At 42.1% G+C, this 20337-nt stretch overlaps 1 protein-coding gene across 5 annotated transcripts in view; it reads left to right on the plus strand.

Moving 5' to 3' along the window:
- Nucleotides 1-11979: 11979 nt before the first annotated feature.
- Nucleotides 11980-20337, plus strand: part of UEVLD (UEV and lactate/malate dehyrogenase domains) — a 37546-nt gene continuing 29188 nt past the window's right edge. Inside the window, exons 1-7 of one of the 5 annotated variants that reach the window (XM_065065231.1) lie at nucleotides 11980-12129; nucleotides 14040-14124; nucleotides 14588-14650; nucleotides 15397-15560; nucleotides 16297-16432; nucleotides 18386-18510; nucleotides 19123-19228. In XM_065065231.1, coding sequence (XP_064921303.1) covers nucleotides 12088-12129; nucleotides 14040-14124; nucleotides 14588-14650; nucleotides 15397-15560; nucleotides 16297-16432; nucleotides 18386-18510; nucleotides 19123-19228 — 721 coding nt within the window. In that variant the 5' untranslated portion in view covers nucleotides 11980-12087. Of the gene's footprint in view, nucleotides 12130-12305; nucleotides 12766-14039; nucleotides 14125-14587; nucleotides 14651-15396; nucleotides 15630-16296; nucleotides 16433-18385; nucleotides 18511-19122; nucleotides 19229-20337 lie in introns of those variants that run through there. The other 4 variants (XM_065065227.1, XM_065065228.1, XM_065065229.1 and 1 more) reach the window with 4 other exon arrangements.

Raw genomic sequence — 20337 nt, forward strand, 5'->3', positions numbered from 1 at the left:
TTGGTTTACTTTATGGGAGATTTTTTCAGAACTCTTTTCTGCTGGTTTCCTCTGAGCTGTCACAAGTGTGGGCTGAATGTTCTGCAACAATTGTTCTCTTGTTGTCAAGCAGCCGGCAAGAATTATGAACCAATTAATGGAATCACTTAAGCATTCAAAAGAGATCTGAAAATCCTTGGTGTCTCCTGTAGTTTAGGCTTATGGCATAATATATATTTGGAGGTATGTGTATTTTAGAATGATAATATACACAGGTATGCCATTGCTTTTAATCACTTCCATTTGGAGACTGGTGTCATCCTGCATAAGCAGCATCTTTCTCAGATTCTCTTATTCCTGTGTAAAGAATCTGAATCTCCTCAGTTGCTGCCTCCTATGGAACAGTTTATGGCTTTGACAGGTGGAGGTAAATACCAGTGACTGTTCTGATCAGCTAGTGCTGTGACCCACTTCCAAACAGATAGATGAGTATACACCAAAATGAGCCCACCTGCCTTTCCTTTGAAACAGCAACAAATTATATTGCAAATTAGCATTTAATCAGTGTCCTACAAGTATTTTGTTTTGAAGGCATGAAATGCTACCTTGTTTGGAATTAATTTCTATGGAATTCCCTTGAGATTTTTAATCTGTCTTAATAACTGTAGTGAGTCACTATCAGTCATTATTTTGAAGTAAATATATTATGTTCAGGTGAAGGGTGATTCTACATTGAGATATTAGCTTAATCCAGCCTGTAAAGCTGTACTTCTCTGGAAGCAATAAATTTTTACTCAGGTTTGGGAAAAAGACATGTTCGAGGGTGGGTTTTAGTTGTCATTTACTTAAAGTAACAGTTCCACAAGCCACAACTTTAGTTTAGTCATCCCATAGATAACCTTTTCTTACTACTTGAAGTGTGTATGGAAACATACATATAATTTTCCATGAGCCTTGGGATCAAAAATCCTTCAACATATGCTTGACATACTTTATGGGATGAAATTAAAGATAGAAGAGGTTCCTGAAGTAATTAATTATGTCACCAGGTCCTAACTTTGCTATCCACAACCAATGAATGGTGATGTTTTCCCAAACCACCTGATGCTTAATTTTCTCTGGGGATTTTCTCTGTTCAGTTGTTCATGGGAGTTTTGGTTCTTACCTGTATCCTTTTCCCTGCAGTAGCAATTTTTTTTTTTGGATGCTGGAGGCAACTTCTGCTCATTTTCTTATCATTCCTACATTGATGAAAGGCAAGTATCTGATGCCATCTCCTGTCATACTGTGTGTGAAAGCTGTTAGCAACTGACAATTTAAAGAGAATCAAGAGCTTGTGGTGTTTTGGTTTTCTGTCATCTTTTTAAAGGAACAGGCTTGATTCTGACTTGAAAAGCACTTTGAGTGTAGTGTTCCAGGTTTTGTAGTGCACTCAAGGTAACTGAGAGTGTGCTTATGCACACACGGAGTGTCAAAGGATGGTTTTGAGTGCTTTACATGTATTTCTTGATGTTATTTAACCTCTTTTGTGGACTACTTTGTGAAAGGTAACTAGCTTCCTTGAATGATACAACTAAGGACTCGTGAAGTTTGTTATGAGTCTGTCATCAACTCCCTATCACAATCATTCTCCCCCCTGCCATTTTCTTTGTGTTCTGGTGTTGCACGGATACTTTGTGATCCCTTGACATAGCATGTCATGAGATCTAACCAGACAAAGAAGTGGTGTGTATGTTAGTGCTACACCTGTCAATTGACCTGCTGCTCTGCAATTGATGGACTCTGCCTATCGTTATTTTTGCACAGGAGAGACACTAACATGAATCCATCCATTTTTTTTCTGGTTCCTGATTTCTATAGAATGTGCAGGGTCTGCTTTTGAGACCTCTACAGCAGTGTCAACTGTGACTGTAAATGTCTAGACAGTCAGCCCGGTCACATAAGGTGAATTTTCAGAGTTCACACAGAGTGATGTGCTGTCGTTAACAACCCTCTTCCCCCAGCCAAAATGAGTGAGCCAGCAAACCCTTTATTACCGTGGCTTCTGTTTGCCAGCTGCGTGTACAGAGGGAATGTGGCAATGGCAGTGTAGAGGGTGTGATGTGGCCCGGGGCTATGGGGAGCCCTATTTATGGGCAGTGTGAGAGATGCTGAAGCTTGCAGGAAAATTTAACTGGTTTGTGGAAGACTATTTGCTGCTGTATGCAGTTGGCAATGAGTTCTGATGTACCTTAAAACTGCTGGCTTAAATCCAGTTTTGGTTGGATGGTGCTTTTAAACTGATAGTTGTGATGTATAAAACAGTCACAGTGTAGTTCAAGCACACACAGGTGACTTTGCTGGTTTTTCAGAACAAAGTTGAACACTGACATAAATAATGCTCTTACTTGTGGTATTTCTAGAGCTTAAGTCACTTTGGGTTTTGTAAGGAAATCTACTTCTGCCTCTTGTGTTGCAGTTGATTTTCATTTACTCCCCAAACTTCAGTATAAGGGATGATCACTTGAGCATATTTCAGAAGTGCAAATTTTGCCCATAACATTTAATATTTATAAGTTCAACTTGTAACTTCCATTCCATTACTCTTAATGTGAACAACTCATAGCACTGTATGATTTTCTCCACTGGGGAGAATTCTTTGAAACACTTTCTGAATTGTAGTTTCACATCATTGAGAACCCTTTCCCTTGGCTTTGCTCTAAGTTGGCATACCTAGAGATACAAGATGTCCACAGAAGGATGAGACTAGTATTTAGAATATAAAGGTTTAAGACAGTAAAAATGATGTTGTTTTCCTCATGTGAAGCTGAATAAAATTTAAAAGCCACAGGCTGTAGAACTCACTCTGTATTCTGCAGGGCTGTGATTTTTATTTTGCCTTCTCCCTTAGCACCCGAGCAACTGCAGCCTATTTTCTGTGTAATTAACCATCTTAACTTTTCTACCAAGTCTCAAAGAAAACATCTGAGTAAGAGGACCCATACTTCTGTCAAAATGCCATCTTTTTAAATACAGAGGATGAGGTTTTATGGAGCAAGAAGTTGTAATGAAATAAGAGTATTGCTCAATAAATGCCAGTTTGGGGAATTTTCTGTAGCTTGTTTGGTAAGTATATATGCAAAATGCTATGGCCTCATTTGAAAGAGCACAGCATTACCAGTCACACTGGCTTTACTGCATTATTTGTGTTGAAAGCTGATATGCATTTGAAAACTTTCCTAGAGCAAAGATGGTGTTTTATAACATATTTCTTGATGCGGAAAGCTAAGTTTCATATTTTTACCTGTAGAAATCATGTAAATTTAGAATTGACACCAAATCAAAGAGATGTTAGTCAAAACTCTGGCCAACACACAATCAAATAGAATAAAAGAACAACCCTTTTTGTAGCAGATTAAAATTAAGTATGTCCAGTAAAAGACATCTCATTACTGCCTTGCAGCCACCCACGGATGGTGTAAGGCAAGGTGTGTTTATCTTCAAGACTGCATTTAACAGAAACCCCTGTTGTTCATGGAGCTATTGGTATCTCTCCATCTGGCTGTGTTGAACTTCGGCTCCACCCTGAGTGCTTCTGGCCTGCCTCATGCTGCCTTGCCTGATTGAAGTGGGTGTGTAACCACACACAGATGAAGTAAATAACTGGCTGAAAATATCTTCAGAAATTATAATTGTACTGCTGGCCTTCTTGCCTAATGCTTGGTAAGTGCTGGGCAAGGGAAGTTGAAAGTCAGCTTCAGAAACTGAAATATAGAGGGGAACATTAGTAATGAAAGGTAGAGTTCAAGTGAAGGGGGAGGAGAGGAACTACCAAAGGACCAGTACAGGGTGGTACATGGAATATAAAGGCTGTGTTCTGCATGGGCAGAATGTTAGCCCGCTAGTAAGATATTTAATTACCATCACATTAGTTGGCATTAGGATCTGTTAATTTAATACAGAGCTATTCATTGCAAATGACATTTAGAATAGATTGAGGGCACAGACACAGCTCTGAATTTAAAGGAGAGTTTGAACACTGAGCACTAAGAAATTCGGATCTGGAGTCTGGGTGCTGGCTTAGTCAAGGGTGACCTGTAAGCCTTATACCAAAAGAGTATTACCACTTTTATTCTTGAGACAATGCTGGTGGGTCACTACCCAGGGTATGTTGTTACTGTTCTGGTTTCTATGATTATTGTGGTTATGTATGAATGTAGAGATTTTTAAGTGTTTCCAAACACTTAACCTATTAATAACCACAAATACCTATAAGATGTTCCTAGTTGTGTTTTACTGTGAAAGAGGGAGAAATTAAAGATGTAAGTGCTTGACATTAAAAATTTAAAAGGAATGCTGTACTCTCAAACATGAGTCTGTGCTAGAACCTCAGTGAAACAGTTATTTTCAAATTGTCTCTTTAAAGGATTTAGATAAATGTTCAGGCAATATTGGGCCCAGCACTGTACAATATCTCCATAAGTGATCTGGGATTAAGTGTACCCTTAGGAAGTTTGATACCAAATCAAGTGGGGAAGTAAACACTTCGGAAGGGAGAACCACCCTGCAGGATGACCTGGACGGGCTGGAAGAGTGGCCTAAGAAGAACCATATGAAGTTTCAACAAGTACAAGTGTAAGGTCTTGCACCTGAGAAAACAATCCAGAAGTGCAGCACAGGCTGGGATCTATCTGTCTGGGGGGCAGCTCTGTGGAAAGGGACCTGGGGATGCTGGTGGACAAGAAGTGCAGTATGAGCGAAGAGCGTGCTGCTGTGGCAAAGAGGACCAACGGGACGCTGGGCTGCATCAATGAGGGCATTGCCAACAGAGACAAAGTCATCATCATGTTCTACGCAGTGCTTGTCAGGCCACACCTGGAATACTGTGTTCAGTTTTGGTCCCTGCTAGACAAAAAATAACTAGATGAGTTGGAGGAGGTCCAGAGATGGGCCATGAAGGTGATCAGAGGACTGGGAAGCTGCCATAGGAAGAAAGAATGAGACACCTAGGCTTGTTCAGCCTTGAGAGAAGAAGGCTTAGGGTAGTTCTCATCACTATGTTCAAGTATCCAAAGGGTGGCTACAAAGAAGATAGACTCCCTGTTTGCAATGAGTCATATGGAAAAGATGAGGGGTAATGGGCACAAGTTACTCCTGGGGAAATTCTGACTAGACACAAGAGAAATTTTTCACAATGAGATCAGCCCTTGGAATAATCTCACCAGAGAAAGGGTGGATTTGCCAACATGGGACAATTTTAAGATTTAGCTGGACAGAGTGCTGGTCCATCCTCTCTAGACTCTGCTGTTGCCAAGAAAGCTTGGACCAGATGCTCCTTGAGGTCCCTTCCAACCTGGTGTTCTGTGACCAGGGTCTTATGGTCATTCCATAATGGCTTGTCATAGGGTTCTCTAAGTTTCCACCCCCCACAAAAAGCACATAGCCACAGACTCCGTAGTAGCCTAGGGTGAAGGCAGATGCCATTGTATGTGTCCCAGAACAGAGCCTTCAGGCTGCCAGTAAAGCTTTAATTTCGTGTTCCTCCTACCACAAACTCCAGGTTGCCCAGAATACTTTGCCCTGTGTATAGGTCTCTACCACAGCACCCAACACCCCAGGGACTGCAGTAAGGTTATAACTGGTGACAGTCTCCAAGACAAACTTGCTTTGTCCCCTCTTCATGGCAAAGCGTTCTCTGGGCCAGTGAGGTTAGGGACACAGCACCTGGGAGGCTGCTGGCCTTGCCTGTGCAGTGCAAAGTAGGGCTGGGGGCTTGGAGGTGGGGAGGTGGGTGGCTGCTGCTGTCTCATGCGTCCTGCCCTGCAAACACTCTCCTGGAGGTCAGCAGCTTCTGCATAAATATTGGCCTCAAGGAAGGGTAGGACCAAGCACAGTGAGACCACCAGGAGTCCTCACTGCATCTCCTGTTGACAGAGCCAGTCTGTGGTGAGTTTGGTATCCTACCCTAGGTCTCACCCCTTCAAGAGGTCCCATTACCCTTTTCCCCTTGGCTTCACAAAGCCCCAGCTGTCACTTGCTAGGGGCTGAGTGCCACTCAGGCTGTTAACACCCCTCCCACTGCTGCTGCAGGTGTGGACCACTGACCTCCTAAAGCCCAAGCCATGGTTTCTGCTTCTGGGTGAGCTTTAACAACCTTGGATACAAGACACTGTTGTGAATCCACCTAGCTGGGATTCTCAAGTGCAAGAAAGACCAATATGTGATGGTCCTAGCACCATATAGCAGGAAAAGGTCAGTCTCCCTTTAAGCTGAGCTGTCTGTTAATGTCTTCTTCCTGAAACTTAGGTGCATTGACTGCTGGCAGCTGGAAACTAGATCATGTCTTAATAAGCAATATTTAAAAAGATCAGATGCTGATTCATTGAAAAAGCTCAAAGAACCAGAAAGCAGATCCTCAGTGTGTGTCACCATTTAGAGCAGGACAACACCAAACTGTGGCAGATGCTCTCTATTAACCCCTGCCCTCCCCACCAAAAAAAAATGGGAAAGAAGAAAGACTTACCGAGTTGGAAAATCAAAACAGCTTTACTAACAGTAAGATAAATAAAGCAAAATACACAAAACCAATGTTTGAATCTCCGGCTGATGAGGAATTGCGCTCTGTGGGGCTGGGTCCCACCAGCGGCTGGACAAGTCCTGGACTGGATCCCACAGCAGACAGGAACTGGAGAAGTGCACATATCAGATCAGAGGCAGGATGACAACAGCCTGGGTCTTCTTCAGATGCCGGCCATGAAAGAAGAAAGTGAGGCCCCCCTGACCCCCCCAGCTTTAAACTGTGTATCATATGTATGGCAAGGAATAACTCATTGGTCCATTTGTGTCACCTGTTCTGTCTGTCCCTCCCTGCAGGCAGGACCCTTTTACCACCCCTCACTGGTGGAACATCACAGATCTGCCATTAACCTTGGCTGCTACAGAAAGAAGTATAAAAGTGGAGCTTTTCTCCATACCATTGCTACTACTAGCTCTGCAAACCTGTAAACATCAAGCACTACCAGTTCTGGAAGCAGACACTGTCTGAAAAACATGAGGCCAACTTCAGACAAGTGCAGTGACTTGGAAGAAACTTAAAGGAAAGATAACTGATCCTGTTTTAGCCAAAAGCAGGATATTCCACCTGTTTTCCCATACCCTTTATGTCATGCTCAAATCACTATTGCCTTTTCCCATATTGATATATATATACACATATGTATCACTAGTTAATTATTCATCTTTCTACACAAAAAGTTAATTAAGTTCATTTAGTTTGTGGCTGCGTGTCTCCATCTGTCAGAGCAGTCTCTCTAGGCAGGAGAGAAGGTATGAGATTTGGTGCAGTTCCTGCCCACAGGTTGCAGGTTAAAGACATCAGTCTTGAGGACATTACTGGATGCCACTTGATGAAGCTAACTCATGTTCACCACTGCATTAACCTGAAAGACACTTATCAAACACTGTTAGCATAGTGCAGCAATTAACATAATACAGTTCAAAACTGAATATTGTCACCAAGAATTTGATCTTCTTGAACTTCAGCACCCTTCAGTATAACCTACCAAGTACAAGCAGGTCCTTGAGCAAAAACAGTTCCACAAATGGGCTTGCCTTTGCCCAAAGCAGGAATAAGTCAGTTTTCCCCAACATATTCCTGTCAAGCACCACAGGGACTTTATTCCCTTCAACCATATGTAGAAGGGCTGAGTAGGGCTAGCTCAATCAATAGGTTTCCCTGGTGTTAATTAATCAGGTGGCTTATGCCTAATGTTCATCTCAATTTTTTAAGGTTCCATCTCCCATATATTCCCCCTGGTCACACAGGAAAAAACACAAATCACCTCATCTCATAGTGTGCACCATTTCTCTTGAGACAATTCAAGACAATCCTGCAGAAGAGCATCTTCTAATGGCTGCAACACAGGCCTGTGTAGGTACAGAGTAGGATGTATGCTTGGACAACATGTCAAACAGTTTTTCAAATAAACTATCTGATTTCTCAGTCAGTTTTTCCACAGCCAAGACATAGGCCTGTATGGAGGAAAGAGAATGTCTTAATACTGCCGCATTTTGTCAGCCACTTCACCCACAGTAGGTGCCTTTTCACTTGCTCCCAAGTCCAACGTTTCCAACAAGTCGGCATATGCTGGCGCACTCCACACAAACTTCTGCAGCATAGGTCGGGTGCACTGCACTTCATCAGGATCTACAATTGTCTGTGGGTCACTGTGAATTATCTCCTGCACAGCCAATTCTCTCAGGTACATAATACCTTTTCCACGGTGGTCCATTTTCTTGGGCTGCAGACGATATCATCCTTAAAGGGATACCTGCTCTTTACCACCACCAATATTCGCCTCCAGAGGCTTTTGAGTGTCTCTGTTTTTCCCAAGTGCCTTATCAATGCCACCTAATCCAGCCATGGATGTCAACTGCTTGGCTTCTCTACCATCTAAGTCCAAGCTATTGGCCCCACCATCACAGCATCGAAGTAACCAGGTGATAAGTGGCTCACTTTAAAGATGGCTAAAGTCTTTATTCAAGTCTCTCAACTCCTTCAGGGTAAAGGGGCAGATCTCTGATTCTTCTGCCCCTGATGATGGACCTAGATCAGACGAACCCTTTTTTCCCCACTCGCTGCTCGTCTACTGATGTCAGAACTGGTGTATCTTCATCATCACTTTCTTTCACTATGCAAACTGATTTTCTTCTGTACTTCCTTCTGGTTTCAAGGGCAACTGACATTGCTGGAGTCTGAGTACCCACAGTGCATACCACAGAGGCCTGAGTAGCCACAGTGGCTGTTGTTGGGGTTGTCATAGCTGTAGTGCCTGTTGTTGGGCTTGTAGTGGCTACGGTGTCTATCCTCGCTGACCGAGTAGCTGCAGTGGCTGTAGCAGGAGCAGAAGTGTCTGCAGTGCCTGTTGTTGGGGTTGCAGTAGCTGTGACAGGAGCTGGAGTCGCATCAGTACGTGTTAGGAAAGTTGTGCTGCCTTCGCAGCCCTGACACCTGCGCCAATGTTTAATCTCACACCACACATAAAAAACCATCAGAGCAACCGCTAATAGAAGCATCATAATTTGATAGGCCCAAGAATATTCGAAATTCCCCAAATCTGGCCCAGTCGGGTCAGCATGAGGACTACTGCCCCAATCAAAGGTGTAATCACCAGTAGAGTCCGCCAGGTGGCGCCCGAGGCTCACTGCTGGGGTGTCAGCCGCGGGTTCGCGTCCCGCGGGCGCCACTGCCGCCTGACAAGCAGGGACGGGAGCGGTAACGGCCCATTGTGCCACGGCGCGGGTCAGCGCCACACACCACAGCACAGCCATGCCTTTCACCCAGCGCCCAGAGCCCATCAACCAGACACAAACACTGGCAAACAGCACATGCAGCAGGTACAGGAGTATTAAGGCACTCAGCTCTGAACATATCTCTAAAAAGACATAATATAATACTGAGCATAAAAACAAGAAAATTGGCATGATGAAAGCTGTCTGTTTTAATTACCAAGCCTCTAGAGCCTGTTAAAGAAAACGTCCAATATTCTCTCGACTGAACTTGGTGGCGGGTCTCCTCCCACAAGAGACAGGATTTGAACTCGGATACCTTAGAGCCCAGAGTCCAGCGGTCTCGTGGTTGCAACACACAGGACACTGTCCCAACAATGTCTCAGAGACCCTCTGTTACCCGCTGTCCACACCTACATCAGATGCCACTAAATCTGTCACCGTTGAGAGCTGGACAACAATAAACTGCGGCGGATGTTCTCTATTAAACCCTGTCCTCCCCACGAAAAAACAAACAAACAAACAAACAAAAAACGGAAAAAGGAGGGAGACTTACAGAGCTGGAAAATTAAAACAGCTTTACATATAACACAAGAAATAATGCAAAGTATACGAAACCAATCTTGAATCTCCCGCTGATGAGGAATTGGGGCTGCAGGGCAGAGCCCGGCAAGTCCTGGACTGGATCGCACAGCAGACGGGATCTGGATTCAGGAGTGCTCAGACCAGAGACAGGACAACAGGCTTGGTCCTCTTCAGATGCCGGCCATGAAGGAAGAGAGCAAAACTCCTCTGACCCCCAAGTTTTAAACTGTGTATCACGTGTATGGCACGAAATAACTCGTTGGTCCATTTGTGTCACCTGTTCTGCCTGTCCCTCCCTGCAGGCAGGACCCTTTTACCACCCCTAACTGGTGGAACATCACAGATCTGCCATTGACCTTGGCTGCTACAGAAAGAAGTATAAACATGGAGCTTTTCTGCATACCATTGCTACTGCTAGCTCTGCAAACCTGTAAACATTGAGCGCTATCAGTTCTGGAAGCAGACACTGTCTGAAAAACATTAGGCCAACTTCAGACAAGTGCAGTGACTTGGAAGAAACTTAACTGAAAGGAAAAATTACTGAAAGATCATTAGTTCTGTTTTAGCCAAAAGCAGGAGAGCAAGTTATTGTAAGTCTGCTGAACTACAGCAACTTATTCTGGCAGAGGGCCTGTGGTGCTGCTTTAAAAAAAAGCCTATCTCAGGTTCTGCCTTGTTAGTGGAGCATGCAAAACCAGCTTAACATTTAAAAATTCTGGTTTAGGAGTTTTGCTAGTGGTATTATGACCTTCTTTTGCATAAAACAGCTAATACCTTTGCAGGGATGCAGATTTATTTTGAACTTGCCTCACAGTACTACTCCTTCAGTGTTATTCACAAAACAAACTATCCAAAAGTTAGAGACGATTGCATAATTGTTTGCAGAAATTCATCACTGAAGAGGTGCTGTACTTGCTGGGCAGATGATGTGTAGCATGTGCTGGAATCTGCAGCGCCAGTTCTTGATGAACTGATATTGAGTGGTCTGGTTCAGTGGCTTTCCTTTGAGGCTATGGTCCTCTCCAAACTGAGCACTGAAATTGTAAGTTCACTCATTACATCACAGTTTCAGCACAGAAACAGAATGGCACCAGTAAGCAATACATATGATGGAAAAGCTTGATAAGGGTTGTCGTAAACCTAATTATAATTTGCTGTACCAACAAAAACCTGTGCTCTTGGCCACTGTCTGCCTCAGGCCTCACATCAGCAAGGGAAGAAAAAATTGTAAAAGCTTTCTTAAGGAGATCTTACTCCTTGTAGAAATGTGCTGCTATCGTGTTTGGTCTGTTCTGATCTGATCCGGCAGTTTCCTGGTAGGGTATGAGGATAGCACTGGTAGTTGTCTCCATTGACCTAGCCGAACCCACTCTGTTTTCCACAAAATTGGCCCTCAGACTTGCACAGCCCACTTTCCAAAAGGCAGTTTTCTGATATCTCTACTGTGTGGTAGGGAGGCTTAAGAAATAAGAGATAGATAAATGTAGGGAGAAAAATTAATTCCATGTTTTTATTTACATGCTCCTAGCTTCATAAAGTTGCAAATCAGTTGTGATATTCACAACGCAGAGGGAAGAAACCTCCAAATCCCTATAATACGTATGTATGGTCTTATATCTGAGATTACTTCTGCTATTGCACACAGATTCCATTCAAAATTCATGTTAGCTTAGCGAGAGGAAAAGTAGAAAGGAGGACAGCAGAGAACTATCTGGCACTGCCGTGCATTAGAAGTGGTGTGTTGGAGTAGCATTTGCTCACCTCCCACACGGGCTCTAATGTTTTTCTGCAGATCCCGTGTTTCCAGCACAGTTCATGGCAGCCAAACTCCAGGACGTGCACCTGCGCAGGGGGTGCCCCTGCAGCACCCCTGTTCTGCACCTGCGAGTGCCACGCGTGGCATACCCTTGCCCGTCGTCTTGAAGAACACATCTAAGGAGCTCCCGGGTAGCTGCGAGAGTTTGTTTGTTGTTTGTTTGGTTTTTTTTTTTCCACAGATTTCAGCCTTTTTTAGAGGCTGCGGCCCGGCTGGCGGGATGGTGCACACCATGAGGTGTGGAAACGGCACCCAGCCGACAGCTCCTCGCATTCACCTGTCACAGGAATGTATTGAAACGTTTATTTGAGCGCCTGCTCGCGCCGTTAGAAGGAAAAACTTAAAAGGACACATCTTTATTTACGGTCCCCCTGAGGGACGGCGGCGCGCCCCGCGCAGTGGCTGCTGGGAGGTGGCGCCGCGCGGCCCCTGCCGCCGCCATGGCGCTCGCGGAGGAGGCGCTCAGGAAGCAGCTGGGCAAGGTGCGCGCGGGCCCCGGCCGTTCAACCGCCGGCGCGGGAGGGGAGGGGGCTGAGGGCTGCTGGGGCGGAGGAGGAGGAAGAAGAAGAAGAGACGTTGTGGAAAATGCCGAGTTTTTATGAGGGGTGGAGGGGACGGGGCGTGCGGCGAGGGAGATGCGGTGTCTGGCGGCCCCGGCCGGTGGACGCTCCCGCGGGCGGGAAAGTGCGGGGTGGGGAAGGGCGGCGCTGAGGGGCCGAGCGGCCCAGCCGCCCTCCCGGTGCCCGCAGGCAGCGCGGAGCCGTCTCTGGTGTCCTGGTCATCGCTTGTGACAGACTCGGATCCCACTCGGGACGCAGGGTTTATGTTGCCTTACAGCAGCTGAATTTAAAGTTGCAGCACGTAGAAATTTATTCCTGTGGTCCAGGACACAGTAACGTGGGTGATGTACTGCGTGCAGTTAAAACCTTGCCCTGCCTGAAGAGTTACTCGTGTCCTTGGGGATTTTTTTGTGATAGTCCTGCGCTATAGAAACAGTCATTTACTTTTATAGTATTCCTCTGAGTGAGGTAAAGGCGTTTTAATGTCCATATGAGAAACTGAGGCATGTGTATTTAAATTTTGGGCTTGCCAAATAATTTTAGGTGCAAAATGAGAAGGTATGTATCTGACTCACCTCATAAGCCTTCCGATCTTTAGAAAATAACAAAATAGGTAATAGAAATGCTTCATTTTGTATTACAAATAAGAAGGAGGTCAGCTGAGGAAAGGTGGCTTTGACTTCCTCAACCAGATGTATCAGCGCTTCTGAAATGTGTTAAATTTGTGTTGACATTCTTAATTTGAGCACCTTTGATTATTTTTTTTTATTTTCTTACTGCTTGTCTTTGCAGTATCCTGTAAGATTACATGTGAAGAAGCTGACTAAAAGGTGTTTCTTTTCGGTAGCTTTGTGTTTTGTTGTACAAAGTGGAGCATAGTCACACCATCCATATAGCTGTAGTATTGCTGCTGTTTCTGGTGGGTGCCTTACTGAAGAGATTGCAGATTTTAGGTACTACTTCATGGCAGGGAGCAGCTCTTTAAGCCGTTGTCAGGCTATAGTTGCATTTGCTTAAGTGAGACTTCCAGGACAACTTCAGACTTGCTAAAATAAGAAGCAGATGCTCTAATCTAGGAAATGGAAAATATTCTTCATAGTGATAAAATGCGTGAGAATGCAAGTCTCTTAGAAGTTCAGGTATTGGACTGGCTGGGGACTGTCTAAATGAAGTAGCAGTGATTCATTCTTGCTGATAATTATTTTCAAATCACATTTCAAGCATCAGTACTTCTGTTAATCTGTGGGCAAGTTTTCTGCAGGCAAGGAAGAGGGATGCCTTATTTTGCTTGAATTTTCTCAGCTCCCAAGGACAGCTTAAACATGGAAAAAAAAATCCCAAAGGCTAATTACTTGCACATTTAATATGTTTGTGGAAACTGACATCTTATGAAACTCTTCTAAAATGTGTGCAGGTGGATCTGAGTTTTTAGTAGTAACTGTGTCAGTAATAAGATGACTTCTTATTTCTGAGAGGTTTATATTTTTATATTGTTTTTAATTATGGTGTGCAGATGAGACTAAATTTAATTAAGCCTCTGCTCACACAGCTGTAAAGGAGAGGTAATAGTATATAAGGAGTGATGCTCAGAATTGTAGTTCCAATGTAACAACAGCAGACCTGCAATACCCTTCAAGCTTTTTTTTTTTAATCAATTTTTTTTTATAATATATTTCACACCAAAACTGTTTATGATACTACAGGTAATTATTACCTTCCCCTTCTTGTGTTTCTGCTTTCTCTTGGTTCCTTTTCCCTGTCTCTGGTAATGAAAGAAGGAGCTTTTGAAATTGAAACATTTTTCCTTTTTTTTTTTTCTTTCCCCTTCCCAGTATAAGTTCAGAGATCTGACCATAGAAGAACTAAAGAATGTTAACAAGACGTACCCAAACTTCACATTCTCCATGAACACATACAGTAAGAAGCGATACAGTTACTTTGAACTAATTGTGATATTTACTTGCCATAGATTCAGACTGTGTATAGTAGAATCTAAATAGTGTATCTTTCAGCTGTGTTCCTATCTTTATTTTGACTTACGGTAAAATTTCTGGTGCCATGTGACTAATTTTGAAAGCTCTTCCAAGAGTGCATATGTATAAAAAACTAAGCAACTCATTCACTAAATTTCATTTAATTTTAACTGGTCAGTAATAATAGGAGATTGATGTTCCTTAAAATTCTTGACATGTAGTGGCATTTTTCCTGTATCCCATGCCTGTATTGAAAACATTTTGATGTCTTTATCATATCAAGTGTAACTTCTGGATCCCTCAGCCTGACTGAAAGTTTCTAAAAGACCAGAATTAGACCCAGGACTGGGGATTTTCAGGCTAATGCTTTTGAAAGGATTTTTTTTAAATAACATTTTTAATTTCAGCCTTCAAGGACGGATCCCAGAAGGAACTCCTGAATTTTAGTGGTACTGTTCCAGTGAAATATGGTAAGATAAGTCAAATATAATTTCCTTACCAGGTATTAATCTAATTGCAAAATGTGTTGGGTACTTTCTCTTGACAATATACTGTGCGGCTTGTTTAAAGGTGGCTATAAAGGATTTTATATTAATTGGCAGAAGCTACTTCTGCTGCTTAAAAAAGTGTCTTCATGCAGTCATAGATACTGGAATAAAGTCGTATTAGATAAATCAATTAACTATTTAAAAAATCGTGTACTTTGAGACTGTGTAGGCAAACTCTTTGGTTCTAATGGAGGTTTGAATGAACTCTCCAAGGTCTATGCTTGTATAGGCAGTGTCTAAATATAACTAGTAGGTAATTTTTTATTTTTAACTTAAAGCCTTTGAAGTCTGAGGTAGAGCTTTTATTAGATGCCTCTTTGCATCAGTTGTTGAGTCCTAAAATACATATGATATGTGTGGCTGTAAGAGATTCTTTGCCTGGAAAAGGGGACACCTTGACTGATAGAATATCCTGGGAAATAAAAAAAGCAATAAAGCTTTATATTAAGACAGACACAATGGGTAGCACTTCAAGCTGATTCAGGCAAGTCTGCTTTTATTAGCAAGCCTAAGTAACATAATTACTTTCAGGTGTGAATCTGGAAAGTGGTCTGTCAGGCTTTTTTTCTTTGTTATTAAGAAGCATGAATCGTATGTACACACGCCTGGTTTTCAGTGCCTCTTCTCCATGCAGAAGTTAGCAATGGCTTTTGTTTTGTGTTGAACAGGTAATTCCTATAACATACCTATTCGTCTGTGGATTCTGGATTCTCATCCCTTTGCTCCGCCCATTTGTTTCTTGAAGCCAACAGCGAACATGGGCATTTCAGTGGGAAAGCATGTCGATGCTCATGGCAGGATTTATTTGCCCTACCTGCAGAACTGGAGCCATGTAAGAGGTGGAGTGACTGATGGGAGGAACATACTTGAAAAGAAAGCATGTTTGGATAAGAGTGAAAGGGTTTGGGGCTTTTTATTTTCTGCATTTTTTGTTAATCTTAAATATGTAATGATTTTGTAAAGAGAAGCAGAATGTTATGTCTATTGGAAGTACAGCTTTCAGGCTGAAGTGATTGTAAAGAAAGTTATGAGTGATGGTAAGGAAAATTATTTTAAGCTGAAGAAAAAAGGGACTGACTTCATTATAAAGCAGTATAAGCCTCACATGGGCACTTTGATACTTTTCCTTTGTTGCTCTGAATAATGAATGATAATACTAGACCAATGGAGTATCCCTTAAGAAAGTTTAATGGAAATTCCTACCTTTTGGATATGTATTAGCAGAACTCTGAAAAAGTAGCATAGAGATTCGAAAGCCAGTGCTTTTGCTAAATGATTTTCTGCACTATATTAAATAACTTACTTAAATATGTCTGCCAGGCGAGTAAAAGTGATTTATTGAATGCTAGCTTTTGGAAACGGATGGTATGTATTTTTCATTATTGATACAGAAATTCCCAGGCTTTCGTTACCTTAGGTGTTTCTGTAAGTGTTAAGGGTATCAATATTCATAATTCAATTAAATTTTTTATAGCTATGGTTCTTTATGAAATACTGCAGTTTACAGCTGATACCACTATATGAAATAGCTATTCAACTCTTTTGTCTTCTGTATTGCTATATTTCAGCCTAAATCAACTGTCATTGGATTAATCAAGGAAATGATTGCAAAATTTGAGGAAGAGCTCCCTCTATATTCGTTATCATCTTCTGATGCAGCCAGGCAATCAGAACTTCTCTCCTACATTGCAAAGATTACTGAAGGTGTGGATGTTTTCATATATTTGTTTGTGATGTTCCTACACAATATCTTCTTTATTTATTTTTATTACTTGATATCACACAGATGCCTACACAATTTTAATATCTGAATTTTTTGTGTTTGCATGTGTACAGTATTTGGTATTTACTCTGTGTAGTCACAAGTGCATCTTTTTGAACTGAGAGCTCAGATTCTCTTTATTTGAATAAACAGCTCATTTTAGATGTTTGCATTTAAACGTACTGGAAAAATGCTGTAGACTTTGTAATACCCACTTTTTGGAAATTACTGCAGCAAAACTCTATGTGAGATCTTTTGGAAAGGAAATGTGGTTTTATTATAAACAAGTTGGCTTTACTCAATCACAGTCATTTGTTCTCTCAGGTCTCATTTACTCACACTATCACATCCACAGTCACAAGTCCTGAGACCTGTCTGAGCACAGTCTCTTGTCTGTAACACTGAGGACAAGGAGCACTGGCTGTTGAGCCCATATTGTGTCTCTTGGGTTCTTCTTGGTCTTGTCTTTTACACCCTTCAGGAGTGGATGCTATTTGGCATTTTTGTCTCATTACTTTATCTCAGCCATTCTAAGTTTTGGGCAAAATTCCTGAATTTCACAATTCTCATGTTTTCCTTATCTCAGTATTTCATGGCTTCAGTCCTATTGTTCTTCATCCTGACACATTTTCGTCAGATCAGTCTTTACTTCTTACTTCTTTCAGTGAAATCACAGATCATGATCTTTGGCAACTGGTACACACCTTTCCCTTTAACCCTTTTCTGCCGTTTCTTCTGATAATTGTGTACACATACATGATTGTGAACACGCATGTATATGCACACACAATACACATTTCTAGTAAATCAATCTTAATGTTTCTGTTAGGACTCTCTCTGCATTATAGTCAGAATGAGATCTGTTTTATTACCAGTAGCACTGGCTAAACAGCCTCACATCATTGTATTTTAGTTAAATTCTGATTTGCGTGTCTTTTCAGAGCACAAATATTATAACCATGCTATATATTCGCATCTGTAACAGTAGCAAAAGGAGTATTGTTTGTATGGTCTTAGTGTCTAGGTTCTTGGTACTGTTATGCCCAGAAGGTAAATTGTATCTTGGGCTGCATCAAAAGCAGTGTGGCCAGCAGGTCGAGGGAGGTGATTCTGCCCCTCTGTTCTGCTCTGGTCAGACCCCACCTGGAGTCCTGTGTCCAGCTCTGGATCCCTCAGTACAGGAAGACATTGACCTGTTTGAGAGGGTCCAGAGGACAGATGTGAAAATGATCAGAGGGATGGAACGCTTCTACTATGAGGACAGGCTGAGAGAGTTGGGGTTGTTCAGCCTGGAGAAGAGAAGGCTCCAGGGAGACCTTATTGCAGCCTTTCAGTACTTAAAAGGGGCCTATAAGAAAGAGTGGGACAGACTTTTTAGCAGGGCCTGTTGTGATAGGACAAGGGGTAATGATTTTAAACTAAAGGAGGGTGTATTTAGGGTAGACATGAGGAAGAATTCTTTTTTTATATTAGGATGATAAAACACTGGAAGAGGTTGCCCAGAGAGGCGGTAGATTCCCCATCCCTGGAGACATTCAGGGCCAGGCTGGATGGGGCTCGGAGCAACCTGATTTAGTTGGAGATGTCCCTGCTCATTGCAGGGGGGTTGGGCTACATGACCTTTGAAGGTCCCTTCCAACCCAAACTATTCCATGATTCTATGCTCATATTTTCTACCTAGTGAAAAAACATTTATGTTCAGAGAGCAGCATTTGTGTTCTACACCTTGCAAGTTGTGATGAGTTTTCAGGCTTGACAGCTATTTTGAAGAAGCTGATATAATTTGGTTTAACTTGCACAACTGTGATCCTTTATGAAGCAACAATACTTGATACAGTATTGATACAGTGTGGACCAGCACTTAATTTTGTGATTTGATTTTCCTTAAATTGTAGGAGAGACTGGCATGAAATCAAAGAGTAAAATTGGTGGAGACAAAAACCAAGGATGTTTTAACAAAATTACTGTTGTTGGAGCTGGAGATCTTGGCATTGCATGTGTACTAGCAATTGCAGCAAAGGTATGTAATTATTATAGGCAGCAACAGACCTGATTAATAGAGAGACTTCCAACCTAGTTGTTAGTGTCTGGCACAGAAATAACTCAGCGGTTGTAATGCCTCTGTCACTGCTTATGTCATTAGCCCCTTCAGTTAACTTATGGACACACACAAGTGTTAGTTTCTGCCTTGTTTTCTCAGTCAGCTTTTTAAATACGAAGAGTTGAATATTGAATTCACTTATTTTGAAAACCCTTAGTTAAAGGATTCTTGCCTGAGCGGGGGCTTCTTACAGTTGGGATCTCCTAGTCCCCTGGAAGATGATATTCTATAGATGGTCTGTGCTTCATTATGGCTGTATTCTCAGAGACAACAGTAACATCAACATTTATAACTTCCCAGAGATGGTTTTGTGAGTTTTTTTGTTTGTTTTGTAATGAGTCATTTTCCAATTAAATTCACTAAATTTTTTTTCTTGTGATTTGGTAGTAATTTTGGTCAGTAATTTAGTTTGTTTTATACTCAGTACAACAAACAATGGAACTGGAGGAATATTGGTTTTTATTCTTCATTCCCCCAAGAGCAAGTTTTGGTTTGTTTTATCATTGATCTGTGTTCTTTTTACTCATACAGGGTGCTGCAGACAAGGTGGTTCTTTTGGACCTTTCTGAAGGTTCAGCAAAAGGAGGGGCCATGGACTTGGAGATCTTTACTCTGCCAAATGTGGAGATCAGCAAAGGTATTGGATGTTGTTGCTGGAATAGGAGCGAGTAGTGTACTGTGTGTGCTTGTGCTTGTTTTAATGAGAGCGGGACAGCTGGGAAGTACAGAGGCTCTGGTGTATGTGCCATCTTTTAAAAAATGTTATCTTCTCATAGCTTCTTGCTTTTCTTCATTTTCTCAGGGCAAAATTGGGAAAGGAAGGCTCAGCAAAGCTTGTGTTGCTTTTATTTCAGGCTTTTTTCATTCTGTTTATAGAGGTAGAAGTATGTGAGCCTGTGCTTCCAGGGTAAGAGTCTAATGCTGAAATTGGACTCACACAGAAATAGACAGGAGCCAAGCTAGTACTTCAGTGTCATAGGGGGAGAGAAGTTAGGGAATTAAAGATAGTTGTGAGAGCAGTGTTAAAAAGGCTGATAAATAAAAGTGAGTTTTGAAGTACTACGTTCCAAGATTGGTGTTCATTAAAATGCACGTGGCCGATAGTTCTTAATCATTGTCACTGCATATACAGTGAACATATAGTTCTTAACAATCTTGTCCTCAATTAGCTGTGAGTGTAGAACTCAACAGAGTCGATACCATGTCTCCATAAGTAGTGGTAATGGCTACAGTCTTTGGTCTTAGCTGCAGAGATTGAGGTGATACAGCTTAAAACCCTCCACAGGGGAAAATGGAACTGAATTAAGCAGCTTCCCCATTCTTCCTTGCTTGTCTGTGGTGGTTTTCTGTTCCTTGTGCCCTCTGCGAGATAAAATAGAAGGCTTTCTTGTGCTTCTGATGTAATTTATCTTATTTTGGGGAAAGGGGCTTGTTCTGGTTACACCAGGCATCTTATGTCCCTATTCTGCACCTGACGTTGCCTGCTCTACATCCTTAGATCTTGTCTTGCAGGTTTTACTGCTAGCACACTTTTTCCTGATCCCTGGTTGTGCAACTGTACCACAAATCTCTGTTGGTGTCTTTGTGGTTACCTATTACGTGTTTACATTTAGCTGTGGTACAAAAAGCCTGTATGTTGTTGCTGGCTGTGCTATTAGTAGTGTTACAATATTACAAAATGTTTATACATGGTCAGCTGTTATTTTAGCATGTTTATATCTAAGTTTTGGGCAAGCTGATATTGAT

Source organism: Columba livia, chromosome 5 (assembly GCF_036013475.1).
Source record: "Columba livia isolate bColLiv1 breed racing homer chromosome 5, bColLiv1.pat.W.v2, whole genome shotgun sequence".
NCBI lineage: Eukaryota > Metazoa > Chordata > Aves > Columbiformes > Columbidae > Columba > Columba livia.